Source organism: Agelaius tricolor, unplaced genomic scaffold (genome assembly GCF_023055355.1).
Source record: "Agelaius tricolor isolate 1412-34295 unplaced genomic scaffold, bAgeTri1.0.p SCAF_13, whole genome shotgun sequence".
In the NCBI taxonomy this organism is placed as follows: Eukaryota; Metazoa; Chordata; class Aves; order Passeriformes; family Icteridae; genus Agelaius; species Agelaius tricolor.
In genome coordinates, this window is record NW_027269273.1 from 16,014,142 (window position 1) to 16,031,860 (window position 17,719).

General features: G+C 37.6%; 1 protein-coding gene across 7 annotated transcripts in view; it reads right to left on the minus strand.

The window, feature by feature from the left end:
• KAT6B (lysine acetyltransferase 6B) overlaps positions 1–17,719 on the minus strand; it is a 103,632-nt gene that overhangs the window by 57,151 nt on the left and 28,762 nt on the right. Inside the window, exon 2 of one of the 7 annotated variants that reach the window (XM_071438857.1) lies at positions 15,036–15,111. The exons of the other annotated variants lie outside the window; for them this stretch is intronic. Within the exon in view, the coding sequence (XP_071294958.1) occupies positions 15,036–15,111 (76 nt within the window). The remainder of the gene's footprint in view (positions 1–15,035; positions 15,112–17,719) is intronic. 7 annotated transcript variants of the gene reach the window in all.

Genomic DNA, 17,719 nt, shown 5'->3' on the forward strand with positions numbered 1-17,719 from the left:
AAGCTTACAGGCTCCAGTATATTCTTTGAAGCCATTTACATTCATAACTGTATTACAGGGTCTGTTCTCTCAACTACTGAAAGTTACAAATACACACACTCCTGTCAGCACAGTAAACAAGACATCATTTCCATTTGCTTTAGCTTGCACAGTCAAAGCAAGCCTGAATTCATACTGGTAGTATTAGTTCTGGCTCACAAGTGCCTCAATTAGCATCAACTATGGGTGTTTGGGGTTAATTTGTTTTTTTTTGGGGGGGGGGGGAGGGAGCTAGTGCAATTTTTTAGCTGTTGTTAACAACAGCAGAACGTCATCCGAAGAACAGCACACCTCCTACCTTAATCAAAGGGAACTCTAAGAGGAATTAACCTATTTTTCTAATCAGTAGTTTATCTTCTAAAGTATAGCCATGAGGTATCTTTTGAAAAACAACGATTAGTCTTCAGGAAGGTTAATTCCATTTCATCTCTTATAGAATGAGTTCTATTCAAGTCAGTTATTCAACACTGCAGTATTTTGTACCAGATGAGCCAGTAATACTTTTGGTATTAGTACTTAATATTAATATTTGTGTTACAAAAGCTTTAGGAGTATGGTGTCTGCTCTGTCTCACAAGTGAGGTTCTGAATAACTCTTACCCAGTAACATACTATTGCTTTAACAGAACTAATAAGCTGAGAAGAATTTTTCATCCCTTTAATTCTGTGAATAAGGTAGATGACAACTTGCAAAACAATTTAGTTTGCTAGGTTACTAGAAACTGAACATTCAAACTCAACAGACTGCCTTGTTCTAATAACTGTATTCCCAAATGCAGTAAGAGCAAATTGACAGAAAACTCATCCCTTATGCCAACATGCATTCAGAAATCGAAGTTTCACAAAGAGCAGTCAGGAAACCTCTATTTTAAAAACATTAAGATAGACACACCATGGAGGAATAACAGACCACCAACTCAGCACCTGTAAACAGGTTGGGTTTTTATTCTACTTTCCAAGCAGAAATTGAACCGTACTTATTTAAGCATCACACATTCAACTGCCATAGTCAATCAATCCCTCAAAAATCATACATAAACAACTGCAGTCCTTCAATCCTCTAAACAGCGTTAAAACCATGTACTGTATGACAATATTGTATCACCAAAAAACACCACCAAAATCCAATTTTACAACATCTATAATTTCAAAACTATTCCAAACAATAATTGATTGTGATTATTCTAATATTTGAAACAATTTTCACTAAAAATTCATGAATGTGTGTACATTAAATTTTCTTTATAGCTTCAGTATTTCAGTCACTAAAAACACAAGAATAAAAACCAAGTTTAATATAAGTTTGTGGTACAGATAAAGACTAAAAATAAAAAATATTTATTTAGTGCCTTCAATAAGTGTTCTGTAATTGATCCAACTGAAAAAACCACCCCAGAGCCCCCAGAAAACTCCAAAGCATTTTAACTATTTGACATAGTTTACACATTGTGAAACATTAAGGACCCACTATCCTTACTGCTCACAGTCTTTACATATTCTGCATTCTGACTGGTCCACAAAAAGTAAAGAATCATAGAATGGTTTAATTTAGAAAAAGCAAAAATCTAATTCCAACTGCCCTACCATGGGCAAGGACACCTTTCATATCACTAATTCAGAAATAACAATACAGTGCTTGCATTTACCTAAACTAGTGCAGTGTCCATTTTTAAGCAAAGATTTGGAAGCCATTTATGCAACCAGCAAATTATTTTGTTTGTTTTAATGACTCACAGCTACCTAGTCTGAGATACTAATAGGCTTTGCCGCTGCACAAAATAAATCCTTGGTAAAAATTCAGCTGGATTTTTATTACCTTATGCCAGAACTTGTCCCAGAACCAAGGCCCAAACCATTTTTTTTTCCTATGTAGTTTCTGTGCTTGTGAAATTTATGTTTATTTGATTATATTTATAGTTACCATGAAATTCTTAAAGCATTTAGTATGTTCTAACACCCCCCCCCCCACAAAGGAGTCACATTAGGTCCTGAAAAGTTTTATTTTACTTTATTTTTGAGTGTGCAAAGTTACCCAAAACTATAAATCCCACTCATAGCAAGCAGATTCCTATTTGCATTGCTATAGCACTCTGAGGTTTTAAACAGATTGTCTGAAAACTGTTAGGCATTAGCTGTGTACACACAATTACAGTCTTAAGTGCTATCTCATTAAGTGTTATGCACACATTAAAAGAGATTAAAAGTTTCACACACACTCCCAAGAAATTTTACTAGCAAACCAAAAACCTCAACTGTTCCCATTAGCAAGTGCCTCTCCATGCCTTTTCAGAACCACCTCAACATCATCTGACTACCTGCTGGAAAGCACATCCTTGTGCATGATACCCAAACATCAGATATCTCTGTTATCCTATGAACAGAAACAGCATGTAAGTAATTACAGGGCTACCAGCAGAGAGGGGCGAATTTTACTAAAAAGTGAAGCTGCCATGACCTTCAATACAGATCCAGTGTCCTGGTCCCAGCCTATCTCCAGCCTTAGGAAGGACAGAAGAAGCAAGCTGGCTTTCTCAGAATACCTACATTTTTATAAAGTACCTTTGAGGGCTATCTGCACTATTTTATTTTTTTTTCCTTTTTTTGTTTTTACCATGGTTTGAAAAAAGAAGTCTCTGAACATGAAATACTGCCAGAAGCATCTCTAAATACTGTTTTTGGAAATATTAATATTGAAAAGCAAAAGCTTTATCAGCAACAGGTACTGATTTCTGCCTCATCTACTGAAGCAGCTGCTCTTCATCCCACACAAGACAAGGTTCTGTGAACACTTTCAGCTGCAATCCCTTTCCTGCATCCATTCTGTGTGTGTACGAAACAGTTTATTTTCCACATTTGAAAAAGAAAATCATCATGTTTCAGGAACTGTAAGTTAAACTAAATTCTGAATTTTTAAAACAACTTGCTAACTATCCAGTAGTTCCTATATTAGTCCTATAGGCCTGCAAAGCATGGCAAACACACTACCTCAAATCATGGTAAACACATCCTGACAGGCAGAAGTGTGGAAAAATTACACCTGCTACAAACCTTAGTGTAGCAGTTATGCATTCAAAGAGCACAAAGCAAAGGCCAGTTCCAAAAAGAGAGGACTGACCAGGCTGTGAACTTCCTTTATTACACTTTTAAATCAACTAACTGCATAAATGGTCTGCATTGAGGAAAAACTAAACATTGAAACTTCAAACTTCTCTTCTCCCCAAAGATTATCATCACTGCTAGAATGCAGGTTTGTGTGCCTTGCTTTTGTATAAGATTTACTTCCTTACTACACGGTGGCTTCGTGGCTTCCTCTGCTCACACGTCCCTCCTGTACTTTCAAAGATCTCTCTCTAAGAGCATTGTGATATATAAGGTAACCATCAGAGATACCTAGAACTATGCAAAAGGGTAAATTTAAAACCCTTCCTGTCCTACTGGATTCACACACCCCAAAGCCATCTAACTGCAAGAGTAATACTAGATTAGCTCAGACTTAATTAGCTGCACAAAAGCCAACCTGAATTCATGTTTCATTTGTAGTTTATATCCACGGAAAATATTAAAATTTCACTTTCTGTTGAAAAACCACCCCCCAAAGCAAGCACAGAAAATGTCTAGAGTAAGGTGCAAAGCAGCAGCTCAAAAATACAGCTAAATGTCCTGGTCCTCTGGAGGCTCAGCTTTCATTTTCAACAGAATAAATAGAAAGCCTCTACACTTACAGAAGGGAGGCTTTCCAACTATAGTCCAGATTCAACAGACACACAGAATTACTCAAGTCCATCTAAAAACAACCCCTGGATATGTATAGGCCCTGCTACTGTTTCTGTCAACAATCTCTGATACTTAAACTGCATCTCCTCTGTGGTCTTGCATTAATTTCTATGTGCCGCGGTTTAACCCCAGCTGGCAACTAAGATCCACACAACTGCTCACTCATTACCCCCACATGGGGATAGGGAGAGAATCACAAGAGTAAAAGTGGAAAACTCGTGGGTTGAGATAAAGACAGTTTAATAGCCAAAGCAAAAGCCACATACACAAGCACAGCACACCAAGGAATTGATGCACCAGTGCCCATGGATAGGCAGGTGTTCAGCCATTGCCAGGAGAGCAGGGCCCCTCCACATGTAATGGCTCCTTGGGAAGACAAACACCATCACCCTGTGTTGGTGCACCCCACTGTCTTCTTGCTCCCACTTTATACACTGAGCCTAACATTTTAGGGTATGGAACATCTCTTTGGTCAGCTGGGATCAGCTGCCCTGCCTAGATAACCTCCAGGGTTCTTGAGGGTACCCATGTCTTAGGTGTCAAGAAAATGGAACTGAGTTATCTTTATGTAAAATCTAACTCACAGGTAAAGTGCATTATATGTATCTAGCTTTCAACGATCCTGCTCATCGCGTGCTAATTTCCACAACGTCTTCTTTATCTCAGTTTCTTTATATGCTTAGGAGACTTCCAAACATGGTATCCCATGTTTTTAGTCACATGTATATACAGTTGTCAAATGGAGTTGCATTTTCCATCTCCAAATTTTATCATTTACTGCACTGCAACTAGAATGAAGCAGGTGATGCACACAACCACAAGGTAAGCTGTGGTGCAATTCAGAGATCATGATCCCATGGCCACGTCAACTTTTATATTCTTTGGGGAGACATATTGTTTTTACACAGATTAAATAAACTCCAGTATGAAAAGCACATGCTTCATTGCTATGATATTATGTTTACTCAGATGTTTGTATATATGCATATTTTTATCCATAACTTATTACCAAAGTCATCTTACATAAATGCGTATAATGTTTGCAGCGTGGCACAGGATAATTATTAGTTGTCTTGATGCTAATTGCTCAGGGAAAATGTTTAATTGCATATTAAATTGATCATATGCATATTTTATCTAGTTTACTCTTTGGGGCAAATTTACTGTCAGCACAATCTAGATTTGAATAGCAGTATACTAAATACAGAAGCAGGGCTTTTTGAAACTGGGCTAGTGTTTGAAATGCAATTCTAAATAAAACAAGCAGAGCCCTGTTCTACTCCAAGATGAAGTAGGTGAATTTCTGCACCAAGTCAAGACATATCCTGCCTAGTTGCCTCATATAAGAGAAAAATATTAGGACCAAAGCAAAATTATTACAGCCACAAACTCCAGAACCTGATATGGGCCTACAAGAGAACTACTTTTTAGATTTCTTCCACTGATATGTCTAGGAAGTAGAAGCTTTAAATAGAGAGCACATACATTTCGATTTTGTTGTATACATTTTGGGTTTTTTAAACAAAAAAAGCATTTAGTTTTAACTCATGCATATAACTTTACATCCTTTCTGTTCAACTATTTCAAGAACAAATGCAGTATAAATTACATCACTCTGAATAACACAGCCACTTCTCTTACCAAGGCCCAAGTAGGAGAAAAATGACACAGCTAAGTTCATATTCTTACAGGGAACAAGCAGCAGCAGCTTGGCCACTGACCATTTGGTTTTTAGTCACTGGTTTCTATCTAGTAAAAAACACAGGCACTAAGATACTTCTCTACCAGGTGAGCTGCAGAGTAATACAAGTCATGAAATTGTACTTCTTTATCTATTTATTCTTTTAAAAATGAAATAATTCCTGGTCTCCTTTCCAAAGCAAGAGGATGTGGACAAACAGCTGATTAAATGCTAACAGCTTCATTTTTTTTTTCCCCTGACAGGAACTGAACTTTATTCTTGAGAGAAGAAAAGCAGTTTATTCAACAGCCAAGACACTGAAATCACTTGCAGGAATTTACCTTTACAAGCCATTGCCCAAGACACAAAGCCATTGAAAATCTGCCAGCTCTGTAAAATACATACACAGTGCATTTTACACAAGACTGGGGAGAGCAGCAGTTTTTTGCTTGATCATGTGCTGAAATCCATGGCAGAGGATAATAAAGGTGAAGAGGCAGGGTAGCCCTGTACCCCAAGGAGTTACCTAAGAGGCTGGCACTTCCAATAAATGACACAGATTGCTTTGTCAGTCTCTGCTTCTTCCTATGTATTGATCATGTTCAATAGTGACAGACTATCAAGAAATCACAAGCCCCCAAAGCAAAAAGCATAATTCTGATTTCTTAATTAAAAACTCAGATCACTGTAGGTCATTTTATAAATAGAGTAAAATAATCTCCCTTAGAATATAATAAAGCACTAACTAGCCATGTGATGTAGACCAGAGCTTGAACAGCTCAGAACAAAGCCAGTAAACATTTCACAGAAGACCAGTTTTTCTTAGAAAGGTTTTTAAGTAGGCCTATTATATAAAATTAAATGAAAGTCTCTTGAAGGAAAGAGGCTTAAAATTTGCCTTAAGTATTATATTTAAGCTGGGGGACTAGAGGGGAGGAGGGGAAATTAAAAAAAAATATATCAGCAACTTGTATTGTGTGGCTTTTAGAAACAAATCCAGTGAGGCTCTCAAGCACTGGTTCCAATTTATCTTCTACACTATTTCCAAGTATTAAAGTCTATGAAGCCCATGAGGCCATTCTCTGTCCTACCAATAACATTAAATTGCCATGTTACTCAAGGAAAACATGCAAATTCTAGCATCAGCATTTGTGCAAATGGACACAAAAAAGGACAGGAGCAAGGTCATAACAAAGTTCATTAAGTCAGCAGCTTGTTGACTGTAATTTCATGAGGGATTTTTAAACAGTGCTTCAAAGGTAGCTACACTCTGCTTCAAAACCAGCAATGGCTTACAGAAGGTGATAAGCAACTTCAATAAAAAAGCAAAACCAAAGGAAAGAATGAATTACGAAATTATGACTTAGCAAATCCATCTAAGAGCACTCTTGGACCATACCCAAGTTTGATTCTAGAAGACTTCAATTTCAACCTCCTTTCATCTCTGACAGGAAGCAGTTCCTGTTTGCTTCCATCCAGTAAAAGAACTGGATATTCTGTGAAATATTCAGTGAAATAACCTGTACCTACAGCATCATCCACAGTTAAGTGCCCTGGCCATTAAAGTAAAACTCTCACTAATAATACTCAAACTACTTTTACTGCAAATTTTCTTATGCAGTGGAACTGCAAAAACACTTTTCATCTAATTCCAAAGGAGCGCAGAGCATGGTTGGGACAAGACATAATGATATACTCATTAAAATACATTGCAGGAATCCACTTCATGACAAAATTTTCTGTGCAAAGATGTTTCCCTTGCCTCTTCCTTCACACAGGAGTGTGAAAATACAGTATCTCAATGGAAATGGACAAGCAGCATGACAAGAGCCACCCTGTATAACTCACTGAAAAGTCTTTAGGACCGGATTAGCCTGTAAGACCAAGAGACAAGTAAACAACTCAGTTTTATATTTCACTTTTTCAGTTTGTGCATGCACTATTTGGCTGTTTTAGCACCAACAGATAAGTACAACAAAAATGTGATCATTGCAATGAAGCCTGCAATTCCTATCCCTACAGAGTATATATTTCAGGCTCCCATGAGCAAAGCACCTTCCTTAACCACTCTGAAGCACCCAGTACATAGTGCATCCTGAAGCACAGCCAGAAGATTGACTATACCACTGTTTCTAATTGTCTAAATAAAATTATTATTTACAGCTCTTGTCTGTTCATGCCTTAACTTTCCAGTATTTACAACTAAGCATGACAGTAAGAAACCATAAGAAAGAATGTTGTCAACTTAGTGAAAACAAACAGTTATATGTGCTATTTTTTAACTGCAAAGCTGGTTTAAATGAGTAATTACATTTAGGATGGGCACAGTATCTCCTTCAAATTTCCAAAAAGCAAGGATTTGTGAAATTGTACTTGAGTGATGCAAATCAGAAGTTTCAAAGAGGACAGAAAAAGTTTTGAAAACTACTTGTCTAAAATATGAGCACTTCAGTAAGAGGTTAGTAACACCTCTCTGTAGCCCAAACTACAGAAGATGCCTTTTCTCTCTATTTTCATGCTTACAATAAAACCTAGATGTGTCCATTACTAGCAAGAATTCTTAACAAATAAATCAACATCTGAAAGGTTCAATATCTATACCTTTAAATTTTCAGATAATAACCTAACTCCACTAGGATACCTTTTTTTTTTGTAGAGGGGAAGCAAAGAGAAAGCTCTGCAGCATAAATAATAGATAAAGTTCCCTCCAGACTTCAAATTCTGCTTGAGATCTTGACTCCACTGCCATGAGAGCTGTGCCATTCATGTCCATACAGTTCAGAACTAACGTATCATTACCCCATTTTTTAACTTCCAGCAAATTTTCTTTGAGTATGCCATTTAAAGGGTGTTCAGTTTTAAGCAAACAACTATAAATTTTACAATTTGGGAAAAAAGGAATACCTGCAGCCCTAACTGGTTTCCTTAAAAAAAATAAAATAAATATGAGGTTCACATTAAGTGACCAATAAAAAAGACATACATTTCATGCTCCAAATGTAAACAGGTAATGTATAGAATAGTTAATACAAAGCACTCTGAAATTCCTTGATCTGACCAGAGTGCCTTCTACCCCTGCCAAATAAATAAAAAATATGATCTAGTTATTCCACACACACTAGAATAGTTTTGTGATAGGCTAATTAATCATGAACATAACTTTTCAGACATTACATAATTTCACAGACTTGCTTGTAGCTCCTGCCAACGAAAACAACAGTTTGAATGAGAAATAAATCTACACTTGAATAAATCTACACTTGACAGTGACAAAACATGACGACAGTAGGAAAAAGAGGGGGAAAGGAAGGGGAAAGTATTAATATTGCACAGCCCCCCTGTATAACTTTATTACTCAAAACATAGCAAAGCTTAAAAGCCAAAATACATGAATCAAGCAACTGAAACTAACTTCTCACTCTAATCTTTCTTACTTCTTTAAAATTACAGACTACTTCTGGAAATTATGTTTGATACAACTTGAGAAACAAACCTAAATCACACAACTTATTCTGGGATCAGGAACCTCATTGTAATAGCCATGGGTTCATTTCTTGTTTGGGACACATCTAGAAGCACTCAGACCACTTTTATATTTGAAAACAGTCTCAGATCTACATTTTCAACCTGCCAATAAATTAATACTTGATTAACTCAAACTACATATTAAAGAAAGTCATAAAAAAGGTAAAAATCAATTTTTCTTGAGAATGTACTTTTAATCCCCCTTGTAGGCCCCTCTCATAACAAATTCAAACCCCAAATGGCCAAGGCACTCTGATACAGTAAGACTATACAGGCAGATAGAAGTGTTGATTCAGGAAGTCAGGAATTTCTACTGTTATGAAAAAGGCTCTCAAAAGGTCCCTCCAAATCCTGTATCAGTGACAGCCCACACAATCTGCAGATTTATATTCCTTTTAATTGTATCATTGCAATTCAATGATTGCGTATTCATATGAGAACAATGGCAAGTTTGACAGTTATTTACTGAAGTTCATTGTTAAAAGAGTGCTGGAAAAGACTGATGAGAACTAATAACTTGGTTACATATCATGCCCCTTGCCACACTAAAAGCAAGGTGAAGAACACCTCTGTATCATAAACCACCAGAAGAGAAAACAGCAGCTATAAGCAAAAGCTGCTGTTACTATAGTGATTTTGTGAATCTCTCCTAACATCATCTCTTTTCCAGAAGCTCAGGAGAAAAAAGTAGCACTGTAACATCCCCAAAACATCAACTTTACTTATGAGATCTTTCATGCACTGACAACATTCTCCTTCACAGTAACTACCCACAAGGAAGTAAAGTACTTTTTACTTTTTTTTGCATTTTATCTTCTCCAGGAGGAAGGACATGATGAGTATTTTACTACAATTTAAGACTTCTGTTTCCTGGGAGAAAGGATGCCTCTGCCCATAGTTAATTGTGCAGTACTGTCACTAGTCCAGCACTGCTTTCTAGGAAAAATCAACGCTTTCACTAAGACCTCTGCCCTACTCATGTGAATTTGCACATTCATAGAATGGTTTGGGTCGGTAGGGCCCTTAAAGATCATCTAGTTCCAACCTCCTGCCACCGGGGTGTGTGTGTGTGTTTCACTAGGCCACCTTGCTCAAAGCCACATTCAACCTGATCTCAAAAACTCAGAGGGATGGGACATCTCCAGCTTCACCGGGCAACCTGTTCTTCACCACCCTCACAGTAAAGAATTTCTTCCTAGTACCCAATCTAAACCTTACTCTAACCATTTCAGTTGAACCTGCTCTTAAACCCTTTCAATTCAAATAATTTTCCCTTGTCCTATCACCACACATCCTTGCAAAAAGCCCTTTCTGTAGGCCCTTTCAGGTACTGGAAGGTGCTACATATTCTCCCTACAGCCTTCTCTTCTGCAGGTGCAACAAGCCCAACTCTCTCCTCCTGTCGTCAAAGGAGAGATGCTCCACCTGCTGTGGAGCATCTTCATGGTCTGCTGACCAGCATCCTCTAGAGAATCTGCACTGCTTGGAGGGGAAAGGTGGAATCAAAGTGTAATGGAATACTGAAGTCATCAGCTGAGGGAAAAGGTATTCTCCATACAAACCTATACACACTCCTGGAAACCTAAAGATGAATGACTTTTCCCCAGAACACCTCTGCTGAATCTTCTCTGGACACACCATAAAAGGAGATAAATTCAGTGTAAAAACACAAATTGATGTCAAGTCAGACAACAGGGAAACGCAGCAAATCAATATCAGAGTCCTGAACGCTGACAAGGATGGAGGTTCAATAATCTCTGGGCAGCCTCTTGATTTTCTCAAGCATAAATCCTTGTATCAATCATCACAAGCACATTCTCTAAAAGCCTAAAATCTCTGAAGCCAAACAGAAGTAAAAGTCACAACCTACCAGCAGACAAATCACAATGGTACCACCTGACAGAGTTGCATAAGATGTCAGAGCCATGTTGCAATTTTTGTTTATACAGGGGCATAAATCTCTTACTGCATTAGTTAATCCCACATTCCCCCACTTGAAATTTATTTCCACTACAATTCTGAACAACGCACTGGGACATTTTTACAGCTTTCCTAAGTCACATTTAATTGAAAGCATCTGCATAAAGTTACAAACAGCTGCTAGAATAATAATTCAATGAAGAGCTTCAGTTTCTGGTTTGGATCTGTAATTTTCCTCCTTTCACACTGCCTCTGGATAGCTGATTAGAGCATCACTGTTTAGAAAAAAACCTCAAACCTTAAGGACAGTTCTTTGCTCTTCCCACAGCATTTCAATACCACTGAAGAGAACCCAGCACCTGGAAGCTCTGGCCCTATCCCTTGGAACTGAGGCTGAACATGCAGCTGGTTTTCAGTTCTGCACAGAGAGTCACTGTGGCCAAGTCAGCGTAGACATGTATCACCCAAATGAAAAAGTAACATGATACAGATAGCTTTGGATGTAACAGGAGGATGAGACGGGACCTAAACACGAACTGACTTTCACTCCAAAACATGTCATTACAGAGCAGCTCAGTGCCAAACATAACCACCAATCAGACCCCAAAAACTACAAGAGCAATGCCCCAAACCTCCACCAGTGAAAATAGCAGCATTACTTCCAGTGCCCAGACTAGAGACCAGTAGTGAACAGGGATTTAGGAAATTAGAGAGACAAGACCTATGTCATTTTACAGCTGTTTACATCTGTTGTGCAGAGAGATCTGGTACATATTTATTAGCTGCATTTAATTTACTGTAGATCTAAATAATCAAACATCTATTTAATTTTTTTGGTTTAGTTTTATTAGCCTATTATTAGTTACACAAGAAAACCAGTATTGGATTCCCCCATGCCACCTCCCACCAGCAATACTCCACTTGATACTCATTCATCTCCAGGATTATCATATAACTACCAGTTTAAAGCTGGATCAATGTTTTTTCACTTCACTGAACAATCTAATCAATAGCAACAAGGACATTGTGCTGTCAAAAGCAAGCTGCTGCTCGTGCTGCTAGTCCCCCCTGGGCCTGGTGTTACAGAGCCATGTTAGATAGATCCGAGCACGCAGCGCTGCCAGTGACACTGATCGCTCTGCAGGCACTGAGCGAGCTGCTGGTACCAATGCACAGCTAAATCAACACAGCTAATTGCTGGCACCTTCAGAAAATGAAGCTGCAGTCATGACAAACGGGTTGTAAAATTATTTGCACCTCCTACTGAAGAAACTAACCTAGTCTGATTTCTGATTTAATTACCTATGTATGCATTGATTTTTTTGGAAGGCAAATTAAATGGAGAAACTTGCAGCAAAATAATTCAAAGGGATTTCTCTAATCTACATATGTAAATACTACATATGCAAATTTTAAACAGTTTCATCCCAACAACTGGAAAACATACAACTCTTACTACAAGTCTACAACTTCTGGAAAGCCTGCAAAACAAAAAATCTCACTATACACTTCTCAGGCAAGAATAATGTTTTGTATTTGTATTACAAAATATCTAAGAGGATGTGGGCAGTTATATATACAAGAGATTCCAGCTTAATCTCTTACAAATACTTGCCAAACAGTGCAACCAAAGCAAAAACCACTCACCGGGCTATCCATTTTGAATTCAATCTGTAGCAACAACAACAACAAAAAAAAAAATCCAGCACAAAAATACAAGGGTAAAAGGGCTTAAATTTGACTCCCCAAACATCTTATTAAATAAAATTAAGCAATTCCTAGCTGTATTGCATCTTTCATTAAGGTACACAAACAGAAAAAATGTGTGGTTTGAAACCAGTTTTGTGTAATGGGAACAAGATGGGAGAGAAAAGGTCAGAAAGGCCAGAAACATCACACCAAAGAAATGAAAGCATTGTTCCTCATTCTATCTGACTATCTTGGCAAGCTAATTGCACAGAACACGTAGATCCTGCTTTTAAACAAGATGGTGAAATTTGTTTCTCTTGCTATAAAAGCAGAAAAACAACTCAAGATTTCTCTCTTTATTCTTGCTATGAAGCAGCCCTTAAACCCATAGGATTTTTAAAGTACTTAGTTTCACACTAAGAAACATTAACTTAGCCTAGAATCTTGGACATTTATGAATAGTTCATTCCTCAGCACAACCCATATAGCAAAATTGGCTTCTGAGTGGATTATCGATCTTCACTACCTCCTCAGCTCCAAATTTTCAAAATATATCTCTCATGCTCACACTTAGAACCCCAATATTCTTCCTCCTTGCTATTTACCTACCCTGGATCTCCATCTTACCAAGAAGGAACATGTGCCACATATAATCCAGTATCATATATTAATTCTTTATCTGGCTACTACTTCTACTATTATGTGAAATACCAAACACAAAGATCAAGATAGAGACCTGTCCTCCCTCCTCTTTCATCAGTAATAATTCAAAAGACATCTACTTGCTACTCTCAATTTTCATGAAACCTACTTGTCATTTTTGCTTGAGTAGAAGTTAACTGTGTGATCTGGCCATTAAGCTCAACTTTACTGAGGGAAGATGGGCAAAGTACATCTGACTGACACTGACTGCAGCTGCAAAGTAACTGCAACTGCTTTCTTTCCTTTTTATTTTTTATGTAGGAAAGCAGAAAATAAATAAGCAAGCAAATATCCTTAACAAGTGTACCAGATGTAGCACTTTCCCCCTCAGTGGAATTGTCACTCCAAGACCACTACTACTTCTGTATATTGGACCAGACTCAGCTTAAGCATCTCTACCCAATCCAGCAGTGTGTATCCAAGATGGATGTATTTCAGAATAAACTAGCACTGCCAAAAGAAGCATAGAAACTAGATACTTTCCATCCATAAAAAACCTGTCCATCTGCCACAGCACTGAAATTACAGGTTTTTTTTCCTCCTGCTTATGGGAAAAATGGGGCAACGGTTCAATCACATCCAAATCAAGTAAGCCTGAGTTGAAGTCTCTGTCCTATCAGCAAAATTGGCTGCTACCTCTTGGGTCTTAGAAGCAGCCACATCTGTCCCCATGACTCAAGCAGCAACTAACAGACAGTTACTTGCAAGGTCCCAGGTCCTACCAAGAAAATGAGACAACAGAAGAAACCTGCCAGCTTGCTATGCTATCACTGCAATAGGCCTGGGAAATGTAGATTTAGCACATACAGCAAGTACAGCACATGGAGTTTCCTCAAGTGTGTTTATCAGGTGGCTTCAGATCCATTCTAAGAAATCAAACCAGGAATTACTCTGTTAAAGGCATTACCTTCACATATGTCCTTTGCCACAGGGAATCAACAGGCCAGACTGCTGAAATTTGCAAGACCATGAAATGACCCTGATTAGGCCTAAAAGTCAACACCTGTTCTTAAAGACCTGGACTGAGACTCCCTGTCATTTACATCAGCCTGCAAGTAGCCAAGATAACCTCCCACAGTAAAGGGCCTGAACCATTTTTCCAATAGTCCTCTGGAGGTGAAAGGCACCACACATCATCAGCCTTCCAGGGAAAAACCATGCAAAAATAAAGTACCAAAATGCTGCTAGCTAACATTTCTACAGCCAAAGCAGAATCTGAAGAAGATCCACAAAAGCACAGAATGCAGCTGAAGTCTTGCCAGAGGTTTCTAATACTAACATACTGCTGACAGCCACTTTCTGTCACTGATGTCTGTACTTGAGTTACAGTTTCAGTAGAAACACAAGCTTCAGAAGAAAGGCTACTGCACAAAACAGTCATGACAGATCAGAGAAGCAATCTCAACAGTTCTTAAGCTTGACAAATCATAATCAAGCTCTCAAAATATACAAACAATTAAAATCCCTAAAGATAAGGTGCCAATGAGTAACTAGTAGGTGAAAGAACACTTATTTTAGAATTTGTTACCCTTTCTTCACCCACATAAGTCAAAGACCAGCAACAACTACCTTCAGCAAGGTCTGCACAGTTATTTCTTTTTAATGCCTTTGCAAAAAAATGATGACTGAAGAAACAACCATGTGTTGGGTCCACTCTGGGCATCAGTCAGTATTACTGCAATTCTTTATAATGCTTTCAAGCTTACCCTGATCCGTTGCTTGATTCTAGAACAGAAGTGTTGAATGCATGCATCCATAGGTATCATGTTTATCAACTGCATCCTAGGAATATGAAGAAAGCTGTAATAAAATAACCTACACCAATACAAATTCTATTACATTTAAGCTATAATTACCTTACTGAACTTGAGAATAAAAGTTATATTTTGATAGAGTGAGAAAAAGGGATTTTAATGAATTATTGTTTTGTTTGGCATAGTGAGGCACATTTGTTACAGCATGTGGAAGCTTTCTTGTAAGCAGATGCAATCCTTGTTTAACATGTACTTTCAAGCTATATTAATACTCTTTAGCAACAAACAGACAATATTTTACAACACTGTGTTTTAAGGGTAGCTGTATTTCAGAGTAAAAATTCTGATTTTAGTATTGTTATTTAAAGTACAGATTTTTTGGGATTACTAAAAACACAAGTTAAATCTTGGTAAACCAGACAGTGAAACTATCAAATCTGATGGCAAATTTTAACAGCAGTGCAGTTCTGTCCAGCCAATCATCAAGAAATCTACCAATTTTATTAAGTCTTTGAATAGACACATGGAATTAGGGAGATATGGATCCTGATGTTTTTCTCTCACTTCATTCCCAGCTTTGTGACTACATTTAATTAATAAGAACTGCTCCCCTGTCTCGGTACTACACAGCCTACTTCATTTAGACCCCAGATATTATGCTGAAATCTACTTTGATACTCACAGTTTATCTTCTACTTCACTGCCACCTCTTTTGACAAAGTTTTAGCTGATACAGTGACACTTGTTCACAAAGATTGAAGCCTTTGTTTCCCCCCCACCTCTCCCTGGGCCATTCTTTTCAAAAAGATGCCAAAGAAACACTGTTGCAGGCACAAGCAGGAGAAGAGGCGAAACAAAAAACACCACACAAACACCAACAACAACCAAACAAAAACTTGAAGAAGCATTCAATTTGCCTTAAACTGATGCAAGCTCTGACTTGACTGAGTCCAAACCAATATACAACACTCTAGAAACAGAGCTTCCTAACCCTAAGAAAAGTTCTGGCAAGAGCTGAACTACAGTATAGTAATTGCCAGAAACATGTAATGAAAGAATGCTCAAGACATTCAAAGAAAGCAGGTATCTTCTAGAATTCCTTTTGAAACTATAATCTATGACTAGCAACTCTCATACAAAACTTCTTTTGCTCTTTATTTCATTTTTATTACTTCATCTGATTAATATCTTTTTAAGAGCAGATACCAAGTTTTTCCACTGCAATAAAAAGCAACCCTGGCCAAGAAGAGATTTCCCCATTAGCCGCACTATCTCCACAAAGACAGCAGCCTTATTAAATTACAACTGTTTGAACAAGGTCAAGCACTCAGGGTTTAATTCAAAGTGTTTCCAGGTATAATGCTGTCAGGTCAACTTAAACAAGCCAACAGAGGCTTTGAGCTTGATTAAATATTAAAACAGAATCTTTCACATCTGTTTTTACCCAAGGATGAAATTACTGTACATCACTTCAACCAGCTCATTAATACACTAAACACATATCTTGCCTCAAAAGGTTACAGGAATATCAATGCTTTCAGTGTGCCTGCAGTGAAACCTACACAACTCAGCTAGAAGTGAGGTCACTGCATACTTCAGCAGGATGTCAATATTTTTTTTAAAAATGTGAGAGGCAATCAGTTAGTCGTAGATACATTTTAAATTTAAAAATGGGAGCCTCCAGTGTAGCTAAATCAGTTGCCTTTGATCTGAACCTTTTAAACGTTCATCTTATTTTCTTTGATAGATAACTTGATAACAGACACAAAACAGAAAGTTTGATCCAACGGTAATTATGTTTCAAGCTGGAGAGCTGTTATGCCCAACTAGAAATCTGCTTTTTTAAAAAAAAAGAACGCATGGCACAATTTTTAATTGAAACATAAAAAGGTCTATCAGGATCATCTATTTCAACACCTATCAGGATGATCTATTTCAACACCTATCATTTCTAACGATCCTTTGATGGCATGTTTGGGTATGGGCGAAGGGAATGCATTTGAGGATACAAGTTATTTGACAATGATAAACACACAGTATCAACTACTGCACATGGCATCTGCAGCCCTTTAAAACACAACCAAAAAAATAGATACTCCCCTAGCATTATCTTTGTATGAGACAGGAGACATTAGTCAAATCATGTTTCCTGACTGCAATCCATAAAAAGCAGAGACAAATGAAAGTCATCTATTTGGAGCAACAGATGTACAAGACAGGACTTGGAAGGGAAGCTATGGGAAGTGTTTTGCATCTAGATCATGCTTATCCCAGATAGAACATGGTCTCTCTATTTGTATGTGCTGAAACTCAACTTTAACATCACTTGTAAAATAAAATTGATAAAAAACTAGCAATTTGCCACAAAGCATTCAAATCTACTACACAGTCCTAGCAGCATGCTCTTAGGGCAAGGCAGGAGGAAAATTGCTTGAATATATAAGTTCTTACATAATAAACAGGAGAAACCCTAACACCTCTGAAAGCCCCAGCATCTCTTTGAGGATTCAGAACTGTATATTTTAAGCACTGCTAATAAGGCATGAGATAATTTGCTTAAGACAAAATAAAATTCCAATACAACACAGTCTTCTACCACCCACTAATTTACACTTGAACAATCTAATCAACTAGAC